Here is a 13,374-nt window from a genome sequence, read left to right as displayed (position 1 = left end):
TGAAGTCTGATTTCTCCTGGTTACCCATGTTTACTATGGTAACGTTAATGTTTAGCGTGCAGTCTTTTGCATCGCTTATAAATATTTCTGCCCTGTTTAGTGATTATAATCCACATCGGATCAAGTTATTTCAAACATTCGCTGATGACTAAGGGGCCGTTCACATATCGCATATTTTGCATGCTCAAGTTTGTTATTTCCAATGTAGGCGCGCGGTATGTGCGCTCATAATGGAAACGATGCGCACGCGGTGCGACGCTCATTTTTTCCTGGCGCGTCCGCACCGCATCGAGTTAAATAAATCTCAACTTTCAGAATGCTGCAAGTGCACTGCAGGTTAGGTAGCTTCCTCTTTCCAGCAGCGATGAGCTCTCCAGATGCGGAGAAACTCCGCCTTTGTTCATAACCACTCCTCTAGCCCCAGCTGGCCCGCTTTGGCCCAAGGTTTTCGTCGGGACAAAAAGCCCTGGCCGTTGTCCCCGAGGAAGACCCAACGAGGCATGATCAAGCCCCGGAAGTGACAGTGGTAACGCCACTGGCCCTGGCACGCACTGGCATGCCCGGTTTAAGCTCGACAGTGGAAACGCGGCTATTGACTTCCATTCATTTTGGCGTCACTTTGACAGCGAATAACTTTATATTTGAGGCGTTTAAAGACTCAATTTGTCCATTAATATATATTTCTATTTCTAAAGAAACATTTTCCCGGGAATATACTTGTTTGTATGGTAGCGTGGCCGAGCGGTCTAAGGCGCTGGATTAAGGCTCCAGTCTCTTCGGGGGCGTGGGTTCGAATCCCACCGCTGCCAGTCACTTTTCCCCATTTTACTATTACTTTTTGACGTCATATGTTACAAGGCGTACCGCGTAAGGCACACAATATTAGACACACGATATTTACTTTATGTAGTGCTAAAAGTATTTAATTGTATTGTCGGCACATGTGCTATTAGGCTTTATTACAATAACACTGCTCCAGAAATCTAAATGTTTTCATATTTCCCATTCCCTTTACCAAGTAAGTTTACGCAGCCTGGTAAGCGCATTCATCCCTTCATATGCCGCCATTTTGTTTGTTTTAGCAATCCTTACTTATAAATAAATTAACCACAAGGCATGTTGTGCAAATACAATCCACGAACCCCATCCCGCGTCCTCTTACAAATAATGTTGAAAGTGTTCCACACGGATAACCTAAATGTGCCCTGTCCCGTCATGTCATACTGTCAACAAGCAATGCATCCTCCATCTCCTGCCTCTCATGGTCACTGCTTCCATCCCGCAGCTTCCCGGATGACGAATGACGTCAACGAGCCATCTTTGTTCGCCTAATCCGAGCATCTATTTTTTATGTGTACATAGTGACAGAAGAGAATAGCAGTAGAGCGCCCTTGTTATAAAGGCAATAATAGCGAGGCGCGGCACACCGCTGGAAAGAAAGAAATACAAACCATTAAGGAATACCGCTTTACTGGAATAACCTGGAGAGTGCATTATTTATCCCGGAGACGGGGAGAAACACCTGAAGCAGCGCGTTCATCCACACATTTCTTGTAGACGCACACGACACCCGGTTTAAAATGTGAGTACGGTTTACTTTAAATGTGTTTTCGTAATCTAGTTTTGAATGAGATTTAGAACGTTGAACGTTTTATCACGCTGATGCCACTTGTTAATAGAACGTGGTTGACAAATAATAATAATAATAATATGTACGCACAAAATAACCTTTTTCCATATTGCCGTAGGTTTGTATTTGATATTTCCATTGAATTCTGACGAGCGCACTTGCTAGATAATAGTCTATAAATAGACTCCTAATGGCCAATGTTTTTCCATTTTTAGTTGCTACCGCTAACATACAAAATGTGCATATATTCAGTAAATTGCTGTACGGGAACGTGTTTATTTATAATATAGACGTGTTTCGCTTTAATCTCGTGTTTGGTTTGAACAACAGCGATAGAATCACGCCTAGACACCGGATTGGACTGGTTTGGCTGATAGTGTTCGCTTGCTTTTAGAATGAAAATAATTTATGAATTGAAATTATGTAGTCTATGTCAATTAATATTTGTCCACCCCAATCCCTGTCCCTATGATAATTTCGATGTCAATTCAAAAGCCCTCTGGGAGTTGTCTCAAATAGCCCAAGGCCCACTGTATTTCAACCCTGGCCTGATATCAGTTTGAACAAATTGACATTTACAAAATAATAATTAAAAATACCTCACATGGTATAAAAAAAAAAGAGAAGAAGAAAAACTCAGGCTTGAGGCGTGATATTTCAGTCGTGGGGCTTGGTAAACGGACCGTCACATGTTTCAGGCAAAGTGGGCGATGCAATTGGTTACATTTTCGAATTATATTATTCTCTAACCCATTCACCGCGTTTCTATGGAACCAGGCCTTGATATTCATTAATATTTGGTTAGACTAAAGCCAAATGGCTGGCACAAAGGGCGCAGGTGTTCCTCTGCAGGAAAAAATGGCCGAGTATACTAGTATTTTCTAGCCACGCTCGTTAAACGGGTTTAAACAATCGAGGCTGTAATTGGCGCCCAGCTTCAATAATATATCCATATTACCTCCCATATTGTATACTGCTATTAAAGCATCTCTGGGCCTGGAGTGTGATATTTTGACATGACCAATTTGCTGTTTTAAGGAGAATAGCATAACAGATTGGTATCAAGTAGTGACAAATGTAAACATCTGATCCAGTTATTTGATAAAATGTATGTTGATTGTGACGCAACAATGACAGAGACTCACACATGCTATATGAAGGCCTTGTGTGGGGGTGGGGAAAATGTCTCTATCATTCATATGACCCTGTCTTTACGAGTCCAGTGAAAGGAACAGTACAGAAACAATTTATTGAACTTCATATTAGTGTAAATGTACATTGGTTTTTAGTTTATTAATTTGGGATTTGTCAGTTGGCATCAGAAAAAATAGCCTTGCATAATCTGACCATAAGAGCACAGGACAAATGTTTGGTGTTTGGTGTGTTATTTAATCAAATTCATTTTGGTGAACCGACACACGTTTTGCTTTAAGGGGGAAATTAAGCATCAGTGCAGCCATTAGTCTTGATGATGATAAAACTACTATGATATTGGCTATACCCATTTTGTCTTCAGATAATTTAGTATTGAATCATGTGCTCAGACTGGTTCCTCTTAAAGCCTGTTTTTGCTTCTTATGCTTGGATGATAGATAGATAGATAGATAGATAGATAGATAGATTGTAATGTATGTGCATTAACACAGAACACAAATACATTTCACACAAATACGTTTAATTTTACACCATTACAAATAAAAATCTGAGTTGCAAGAATGTTACTATTTTGTTCTGACTAGATGAACTATTAAAATGATACACATCACTCAAAGCAAAGTGCACATCAATCTTTTCGTGTCAGTGAAGGGAAGAGGAGCCAAAACTTAATGTCTAAATATAGACTACTATAAATGCAGATGAGTGGATGTAAATGAGAATGAAAAAATGCTGGTAAATAAGAATAAAAATATGGTAAGCTTTACTCCTAGCTCATTTACTCAATAATAATAATAATAAAAAAAGATCCTAGTAGGAAAAAAGAAAAAGTCTTTCCTTTCTTACTAAACAGGGATTATATCCAGGGGATCCTTCAGAGGTGACCTTTGTACAGAGATTTGTCTTCCTCTGGTGGCTGAGACTGGCTTTAGCAAGGAGACTTTTTTCAGAAATCCATGTTTACTTATTTCTGTCAGTTAAATTAAAATACATTTAATTTTGCTTCACAGCAGTCTTTACAAATGACAAAACTGTAAGCAAGCAAGTGAACAGCTACAGTACATTTACTAAACAATGTATTTTTATTTTCATGCAACAGCTGCTCATCAAATGACAGTAACAATATGTGATTGTCTGTTGGTATGATGATTATGACCAATCAAAGTGGTGAATTTGAATTATAATCACAGTTTGAAAACAAGAAATTCAAACAAAACTACTATTATTAGTAATTTAAGACAACACTAACAAACATCCCTCATATATAGATTCTGTTAATCACTGTACTGATAATACACCCCAGTGATACTGAAGTTTTGACAAATCCCTATATGTTGGTTTGCAGGTCTGCCCCAGGCCCTGCCGGTGCCCCAGCCACAGAAGGAGGTAACCAGCCTCCCCCTAACCTCACCAGCAACCGTCGCTTACAACAGACTCAGGCTCAGGTGGATGAGGTGAGCAAACCCCATCTCTTTGTCTTCTTTCACCTATAAGTGCATTTTCCGAACACACATTTATGACAAAGTTTACTAAGAGTCACCTTCATCTTTTCTCAGGTGGTGGACATTATGCGTGTGAACGTAGACAAGGTTCTGGAGAGGGACCAGAAGCTGTCAGAGCTGGATGATCGGGCTGATGCCCTGCAGGCTGGAGCCTCACAATTCGAGACCAGTGCCGCCAAGCTCAAGAATAAATACTGGTGGAAGAATGCCAAGGTAAACAACACAAAAAGTGCCTTGAGTAAGACTGAAAAAGGCAATGGATTTTCATTACAGCGCATCTAAATCAAGTAAACAGCTAACAGTAAATCTCAAATCAGTATACTGCTTTGAAATTAAAGTCCTTTATCATTCATTCAACATCTTTAGCTGTCAGTATAAGTACATGGTGTTATTTGTATTTACAGTTTAAAATTGCATATTAAAAATAATATAAAAAAACAATAACTTTGAAACAAAAAGTAGTTTATAATAACTGACTTTTTGATCAAATGTTTGAATGTTGGGTCTTCATAGTCGACTTTTTACAGCTTATCAGCTCATTCTGCCTCTTTTTGCCTCTTTTCTTTAGATGATGATTATCCTGGGGGTGATATGCGTGATTGTCCTCATTATAATCATTGGTAAGCAATGATACTATTGTTACTGATTTTCAAAGGAATATTCTAGGTTAAATACAACACGGAAAATATTTTTAGACTCTCAAATGCATAAATTATTAGTTTGAGAAAGGAAATACATTTTTAAATGGGTAATTTGCCATTGGCAAGTTAAAACTTGGCTGTCTATGCAGTAGAAAGACTTATTTTGTCTATAATCAGTGCTATATGACTAGGGAATACATAGTGTTCTATGCTAAAAAGGTAGGTAGCTTCAACACTCATGCTGCACTGGGCTCAGTTTGACTGTCTGTAGGTGGGAATATAAAAAATGTATAAATACAATCTGTAGTTTTAACAAAAGCCCTAGAGCTATCAAAAGATTTAGCATTTTGCGCCATCCAGCGGACTTTAACCAGCTGAAAAGTTAACCATGAGATCTGAGCGCAGGTTACATCAGGAAAGACAGTGTTCATCTGCATACTATCGAAACTAAAAATACATAGCTGGTTGAAAATCTGTGAATTTGTCCTTTAAAGGGATCATATGATGTTGCTAAAAAGAACATTATTTTGTGTATTTGGTGTAATGAAATGTGTTTATGCAGTTTCAAAAAACACCTTATTTTCCACATACTCTACATTATTGTTGCTCCTCTATGCCCCGCCTTTCTGAAACGCGTAGATTTTTACAAAGCTCATCATTTTGAAAAGCAAGGTGTGCACTGATTGGCCAGCTATCCAGTGTGTTGTGATAGGACAAAAACATTAAAACCCATTATAAACAAAGCAGTTGTTGCATCCAGTGAGGACATAATTACAGATTATAATGACAATACCAGCTGTTCTCAATTCCAGTCCTTGCGACCCCCAGCTCAGCATATTTTGCATGTCTCTCTTTGTTAACACACCTGATTCGGATAATCAGCTCATTTAGAAGTGAGCTCCGTGCATGAACTGGGTTCCAATTGATATGGTCCCTACACAGTGTTCATTGCTCCCTACTCCCTGAGCAGGGGAAATCTTTTACATCACTTCAGAACATTCATTCACAGATTTTTCTTTACGCACGGACAAGTGTGACATCATATACTTCTGTAAATAAATACAATTTAAATTCACGTCTCGCACACTTCAATGCACTTTGAATGGAACATATACATTCGCTTCGAACTGGAATCATGGAATATATTGTTATGTCTACTTCGCAGGGCACTTACAAAATGTGCAGAGCAGGGGGGAGCGAGGACTGGAATTGCTGCAAACATCTGAATATTTGGGTTGAACAGTTCTGAAACAGTGTCGTAAATACAACTTAACCTTGGATTTCTAGTTGTGTCCTCTTTTGGAAGACCAAACAAAGTAGTTTCACTTTCACAATGAAACACACAGCATCTCCACAACATGGAGACAGCAACAGCGAGAATCAAAGTTACACTTTCTTTCTCTGCGTGAACATTTGGGCGGTGTAATGCAAATATGTAGACATGTGGGGGCGTGTTTAAACGAGGTGAGGTGTTAGTCTTTGCAACTTTACAGATCTTCTTCATGCACCAAGAGCTTGTAACACTCCAAAAGAAAAAAAAGGAAAAATTGAAATCGCATCATATGACCCCTTTAAGCACTTCACAGTCAACTTGGTGTTTGTATTTGATTTAACAAACCTGTGTGAGAAAATTGCAAGTTGAACTATTCCTTTAAAACTAAAACCACCTTTCCACTATCTCTGATATTCTCATACAATCATACAAATTTCGCCCCCTAGTGCCAGTCATGGAATATTAAATAAAATCTGCTGTTATGCCAGACCGTTCTCATCCCAAGGCGTCATGTACTGACTCTTTTGACATTTCGTCAACATCCTACGCACATGGCACCCTCTAGCGTCAATATTAGAAGCAGATAAAAATGGGCCAGAAGGCGCCTCCTAGCGGTCTAACCCTAACCCTCACCCTAACCCTAACCTTAACCCATAATCTGTGTCTCATATTGACGCTAGAGGGTGCCATATGCGTAGGATGTTGACGAAATGTCAAGAGGGTCAGTATATGACGCCTTGGGATGAGAATGCGTTAGTTATGCTGATGTTATTCACCATTGTAAAATAAATGAATAAAGAGTGTGGATATATCCACACAAAACAAATCAAAGCCACTATGTTCTAATTCTGCATACACATTTGATTAAACTCCACGCCTCGCCCATACTATTCTCCAATCTCCATTAGAAATGAATGTCTTCCGGTCTGTCCTTTGTCTTGGATAGTGAAAAGGTGGCTAAAGTAGAAAATACTTAAGAGTAACTCCTTATAACATAATATTTCATATTACGTACTGTTTCTTGAATCTTGACGTGAAATCTTATCTGCTTCTCTTCACAGTGTACTTCAGCACCTAAAGCGCGATGTTCCTACCCCACTCTGAGCTCATGAACGCCCAATTCCAAGCGACAGAAAAATCCCTCCCAAAAAAAGATTCTCACAACAATCAATTTATTTGCTCCCTCGCCCCCTCGCCCCCTGCATCACAGCTGGGCCCCTTTCACTCCTCGTTTGTCCTGTCCGTGAGTGTGTGGCCATGTCTCTTCTGTAAATACCTCCGGCTTTTCTGAAATACTGTTCATACTCCAAACTCCTGATTACTTGTGACAACCCATAAAAAAAGAAATCACAACTCTTAGAATATGATAAGATTATACAGTATATATTCTAAATGTTCTTTGTAGAGTTTTATTCTGATATGATGGTTTTTGTAGTTTGTGTGCGAGTGTGTATTTGTAAATTTTTTTTAAAGTTTAGAAAGACTTATTTTGCTTCAGGTTTTAACTACTGCCTCTTAATCTGGGTGTTTGTATCTTGCACGCTCTATTTCACTCTTTCTTGATCACTGAGTATTGGTGTATTTTTGCACAAACGATAGACTCCCTTAACTGAGGTACTAAAATCAATATCCCCAATTTGTTCTTTGTCACATGCACTCTATCTCAGACCTAAATATTGCCCCCTCAACCCCCTCTTTCTTTCTTTCTTTCTTTCTTTCTCTCTTTCTCTCTTTCTCTCTTTCTCTCTCACCAACAGTACTTACTCTTTAAGTGAACTGCCACAACAAACTGGACCAATGACTGTAGATGCTTATGTTAATTTAATGTCTTTAGTGTCTTATCTCTTAAACATTCCTTAATAGCAGTGTAGAATTATGCTGTCTATCTAACAAAGTAAGTGTATTTATTATAAAGAATTCCAAAATAGGTCTTAAACAACCTCAAGTACTTGTAACGCAGTCAAACTAGGTTTTGAAAGGGATAGGGAAGTAATTAATCGCACATGGGTCATTTGCGCTGTATATGAAAAGATTTGAAAGAGTTAGTGCTATTCGAACGGCAAATCGGGACCTTTCCCAGATTCTTTCTGCTGGTAAAGATTTTGAAGCCCAGAGAGATTCAAGGCCGAAAAGGGGATACAGTATCATGCACAAAAAGCTTGTTTTCGATGGCGCTTTTTAACTGGTTAGACTGCAGGTGCGAATGGGAGAGAACCATGCGCTGTGTTACTTCCTCGCAGCAGAACTACTGCCAAACCGATACACGAGTTCATCCATCTAAAAAGTAGCACATAGGTTGAAACTTCAATGTGAGGTAACGTTAGGTTTGACAGCCGTGGTTCGCTCTCTTAAATCTAGATACTGCCTTTAATTTAGTCTTTCTTTGAATTTTAGATATAGATTCTATTATATTTTTGTGTGCGAAGTAGGAAGGAAAAGGAGCACGTCGTTTCAGGACTTGAGGCTGGTGCCATGTGCACAGCGAGCACTTTTGTGTCCCTCGCTATTGTCCACCTCTCTGTGTGCCTGTTTGTTCAGTTCAGCTGTAGTTTACACACTGCCAAGCACCTGAGGGGAAGTTTTTTTCTTGTTGTCTTTTGTTTTTTTTCCCACCGTGCTCTTCCTGGTTTGCTCTTGTGCTTATATAGACCTACGCCTCCATCAGCATCACCCTTCAGTCTCATCCGCCCCATCTGTCGATAAAAAGCGAGCCAGGCGTGAAGTGTGTGTCTGCACGTGAACACCCCCCTCCTCCCCTGAACCTTTGCAACTTAGCGCCATTAGCATTTCTTCTTTCACACATGATTCAGTTTCTAGCCGCCCATCGTAGTGTGTGTGTGGAGTATTTCTGCTTGATCCTGACAGATTAGGCTGCTTAGACCTATGCAGGTAAAGAAAGGCTGTTCCCGTGGCAACCTGTTTGCATAAACAGGGGGGAGGGCATAGATTAGCTGATTGATTGTGACAGGGGGCGGGGCTGTTAAGGGGGTGGGGCTAGATACATTTTTCCATTCCATATTAAGAATGAACTGTAATATTTGTAACTTTAAAATTTTTTATTTCATTTATTTTTTTCTTCTTTAAAAGCCTTAGTTCATTTAATGTTTTTTCCCCATTCCTGCATGTTCATTCATTCCTTTGTCCCACTCATGTTAAGCTTATTTAATGAAAAATGACCAAAGACCATATTATATCTTGCTTATACTGCCAACTGCCGTCAGAAACAGGTTAAGAGACAACATTTCCCCAGATCTCTGGTTTTTAAAAGCTCTCATCCAGCAAAAGGAAACAAGAAATCGCCCCTCTCTCTTCAGGTCTCTGTTTATTTTACTTGAAAATTTAGTGGAGGTGATTGCTAACAGGATAAGGAATTTGAAACCACAATCTGATGGATGCATCCCCAGGCCTGATATCTAACGTATAATAGCACAACTTCTCCTTTAGGTCTGTATCTTTAATGCTGAATATAAAACATGGAACTATTTCTTTGTAGCTGTTTAAACAAGAAAAAAGACAAAAAAAATCTGTATTGTTTCGTGTTGTAGTGTGGGCTTCATCCGGAGGAAGGGGGTCCTTTTTTAGATTTTACATTTAAGGCATAAACAATCTGGAATTAGAATAAGATGTTTTAATATTAAAATAGATAAACTATTTATTATATTAGGTAAATCTAAAAATTTTCTCCCAGGGGTTGTCAACATTTTAAAGGAGTCTATAACAAACTAATAAACATCATGCAATGGGGTAGGACTCAAACATGACAAATGAATTAAACAGCGTTTAAGACGCTTCACCAATTGGAAGTATTCTAATAGAGGACTACTACAAACAATGTATGTGCTTTTCTGTTTTTCTTTGTGGGAGTGTATGAAGACGTTTCTTTTGTTTTGACACTTACTGTATGTTTTCTTCAAAACCGTGTGGGTCGACAGGGACAGTGGGAGTAGTTTTGTCATGCCAGCCTGTTAAAGATGCTGTGCCTTCTTTATTGGGAGGGAACCAATGAAGACACAGAACTTTACTGGCTCAAAGCCACAGTGATTTCTCCATTGCTCACGTCATACAGTTGTTTAGTCTTCAGTTGTTTACTTTTAAGTAGAAATTAGTTAAGGCTTCACTGTGGTGCTCTGTGGCACAGCTTCATTGTGCATGAAAGGGTGATTTTATTTTTTTTTAATATATTTTAAGTTTAAAAATAAGAACGGTGACCTAAGATATCAAAGTAATACTGGAAAATGAACCCTGCCTTTTTAAAGGTTAGCGTGTCAAAAGTCTTTTTCAGAAAGCTTGTACAGACTGGGATTTTAACTTCAGATGATTGCTATTCATTCAGAGATGTTATGAATGAAAATTTATGGCGTTTGGTTGGTTGTTGAAGGATTTTGGGACTGAATAAACAGTATAAACAAGCAGAATTTAAGGAGCTGATACCATAGAGCTTCATGGAGGTCTAGAAATGCATCGAACCAAGAGCCAAGTTGCTGTATTAATAACAATTTGTGTTTCATTTGTGTATTTATTTGATTTATGGCGGTTCATTTGGGAAGGAAAGGTTGAAGATTAGCATTACCCCTGATTGTCTGGCCTTTTTGGAGGGACTAGGCTGGAGGATCATGGGTAATGCGGTCTTCGCAGTTTTATGTTGTTATTTTATTTTATTTTTTATTTATTTGTGTCATAAGTTATAGTGGACTACATATGAAACAGAACAGAGTACATTGTAACAGGGAACTTTTTTGGCAACCAGACATACATAAAATCAATTGTAGAGTAAATCTGTAATGTCTATTATATGGATGAACATCTTGGGAATATATATATATATATATATATATATATATATATATATATATATTGCAAAAAAAAAAGAAAAACCTGTGTTTATTGTTCCGAGTTAGAAATTGCAATGTGTGTGTGTGTTTGAAAACAATGACAACATAAAAATAAATATATATATAAAAATGTGTCAGTGTGGATTTTTTTTTACATTTTATGTAAAATATTAATTTATTTCTTAATTTTATGTATTAAGATTGTGTATTTAAGAACATATTAGCTGTCTTTTTTTTAAATAATCCAATATAAAACAAGGCCAGCTTCAGCATTTAGAGAAGATTTTTACACAGAATGAATCCGAAGGAAAAATGTTTATACAGTAAAAATACTATTTTTTTTTCAGTAAGTGAATATTTTAAATTTTTTAGGTAACTATTCACTATGCGTCACTATTTCATAAACTTAACAAAAAGTTACCAATGAGTATCATGGTACCTGTAATAGGCTACTATGGTAGAAGTACATTAAGTTACATGAGTATGCAGTCAGAACAGAATTAATGTATGATAATGCTTTAATAAAACACTCCAATAAGTTAATATTGAGCATTAACTTAAGACACAATATTTCCAGAAAATGTGTATTCTTTGGCAAATTATAATATAAAAAGTCATAAGACAAATGTCAAATATGATTTTTTTTTTAATTATTACGCATAAAGTGTAAACTGAATATCACACAAAAAATGACAAAAAGTCATAATGACGACTTAAAAAGTTTACAAATATAACAAAAGTCAGAAAAGGTTGAAATTATTCGGTCAGGGTCATCTATGACTATCATCTTGAGCCATGCTATCACCATCTAATGAAACTATTATAAAAGTATGGCACTGCACCGCCCTACATATTTGAAAGGGATGTCAAAGGCTATTAAAGGGATAGTTCACCCAAAAATCATAATTATGTTATTAATAACTCACCCTCATGTCGTTCCAAACCAGTAAGACCTCCGTTTATTTTCGGAACACAGTTTAAGATATTTTAGATTTAATCCAAGAGCTCTTAGTCCCTCCATTGAAACTGTGTGTACGGTATACTGTCCATGTCCAGAAAGGTAAGAAAAACATCATCAAAGTAGTCCATGTGACATCAGAGGGTCAGTTAGAATATTTTGAAGCATCGAAAATACATTTTGGTCCAAAAATAGCAAAAACTACGACTTTATTCATCATTGTCTTCTCTTCCGTGTCTGTTGTGAGAGTTCAAATCAAAGCAGTTTGTGATATCCGGTTCGCGAACGAATCATTCGATGTAACCGGATCTTTTTGAACCAGTTCACCAAATCGAACTGAATCGTTTTAAACGGTTCGCGTCTCCAGTACGCATTAATCCACAAATGACTTAAAGGCTGTGTTGCAGGGTTAATTTTTCAACGAATTTGGGCAATTTGCTTGTTGGTAAAAAACATTTAAACTGTTATCCATTGTATTTTATGTTGTTGGGTATCACAAAACGGAATATAATACGAAAAAGTAGGTACTATCTTACAGCGGTCTCCTTTCCCCCACAATGCATGGCATTACGTCACCTTGGGGAGAGAATTTACCAAAGTAGACGAGAGTATTCAGATAGCGCAGATTATAGATAAATACACAGATATAGATAGATAGACTACATATATAGATAGATAGACAGACAGACAGATAGATATCGACCAACAGCGACCAAAACGCACTCACTTCCCTACAGTACAAGATTTCCAATGCAGTTTCCATGGGACGGCACCTGCCAAACACAGCGACAGATACTATGTTTGCAACAACATTTTCACCAGGAGGAAGAGATAAACGCTTAGAAACGCCCATATAGCTAGCATGATGCCTTCTATTTCTAGATGACAAAGACATAGTTTACCAGTTCTACGACACTATGACAAAGGTTACCGGAACTTATCTGAACTAACGTCATGATCACTGCCACTAGATATAAAGAAAACGTTGATTTTTCACTCGGTGCTATTCAGTGAAAGTAAAAAAAAAATAGGGCTGCAACTAACGATTATTTTGATAATCGATTAATCTGTCGATTATTTTTACGATTAATCGATTAATCGGTTCATGTACTTATATTTTAGTTTTTTCCATTTTTCCCCAAGTAAATTATTAATAAATGGTCTTTATTCTTCAGCATAGATTTTTAAGAGATTTTAACCATTTTGTCATATCCTCATCAAAAATATACCTGGAATTGTTTTATTGTGTTAGTAATCCTTTGTCGAACTCTTCTGCAATCAAAACACTGACCCATAATTTCACAAGTAGATTTCAAATAATGTTTTCACCATGGCAGTCCTTAGAGCTACTAAAGTAGTTTAACATCACGAACAAAGCTTATT

At 37.5% G+C, this 13,374-nt stretch overlaps 1 protein-coding gene and 1 non-coding gene across 2 annotated transcripts; both read left to right on the top strand.

The window, feature by feature from the left end:
• The first annotated feature begins 727 nt into the window (after positions 1-727).
• On the top strand, positions 728-809 carry trnal-aag (transfer RNA leucine (anticodon AAG)). Its single transcript has one exon. It is a non-coding gene; the product is annotated as a tRNA-Leu (tRNA).
• Positions 810-1,307: 498 nt separating this feature from the next.
• vamp2 (vesicle-associated membrane protein 2) lies at positions 1,308-7,380 on the top strand. Its single transcript, XM_059538513.1, has 5 exons — positions 1,308-1,582; positions 4,131-4,239; positions 4,342-4,500; positions 4,856-4,907; positions 7,263-7,380. Coding segments are annotated over exons 1-5 (339 nt in total). The 5' UTR covers positions 1,308-1,580; the 3' UTR covers positions 7,280-7,380.
• The last annotated feature ends 5,994 nt before the right edge of the window (positions 7,381-13,374 follow it).

This window comes from Carassius carassius, chromosome 45 (genome assembly GCF_963082965.1).
Source record: "Carassius carassius chromosome 45, fCarCar2.1, whole genome shotgun sequence".
NCBI lineage: Eukaryota > Metazoa > Chordata > Actinopteri > Cypriniformes > Cyprinidae > Carassius > Carassius carassius.
The sequence above is the reverse complement of the archived record's forward strand: the minus strand, read 5'-3'. Positions and strand labels throughout refer to the sequence as shown.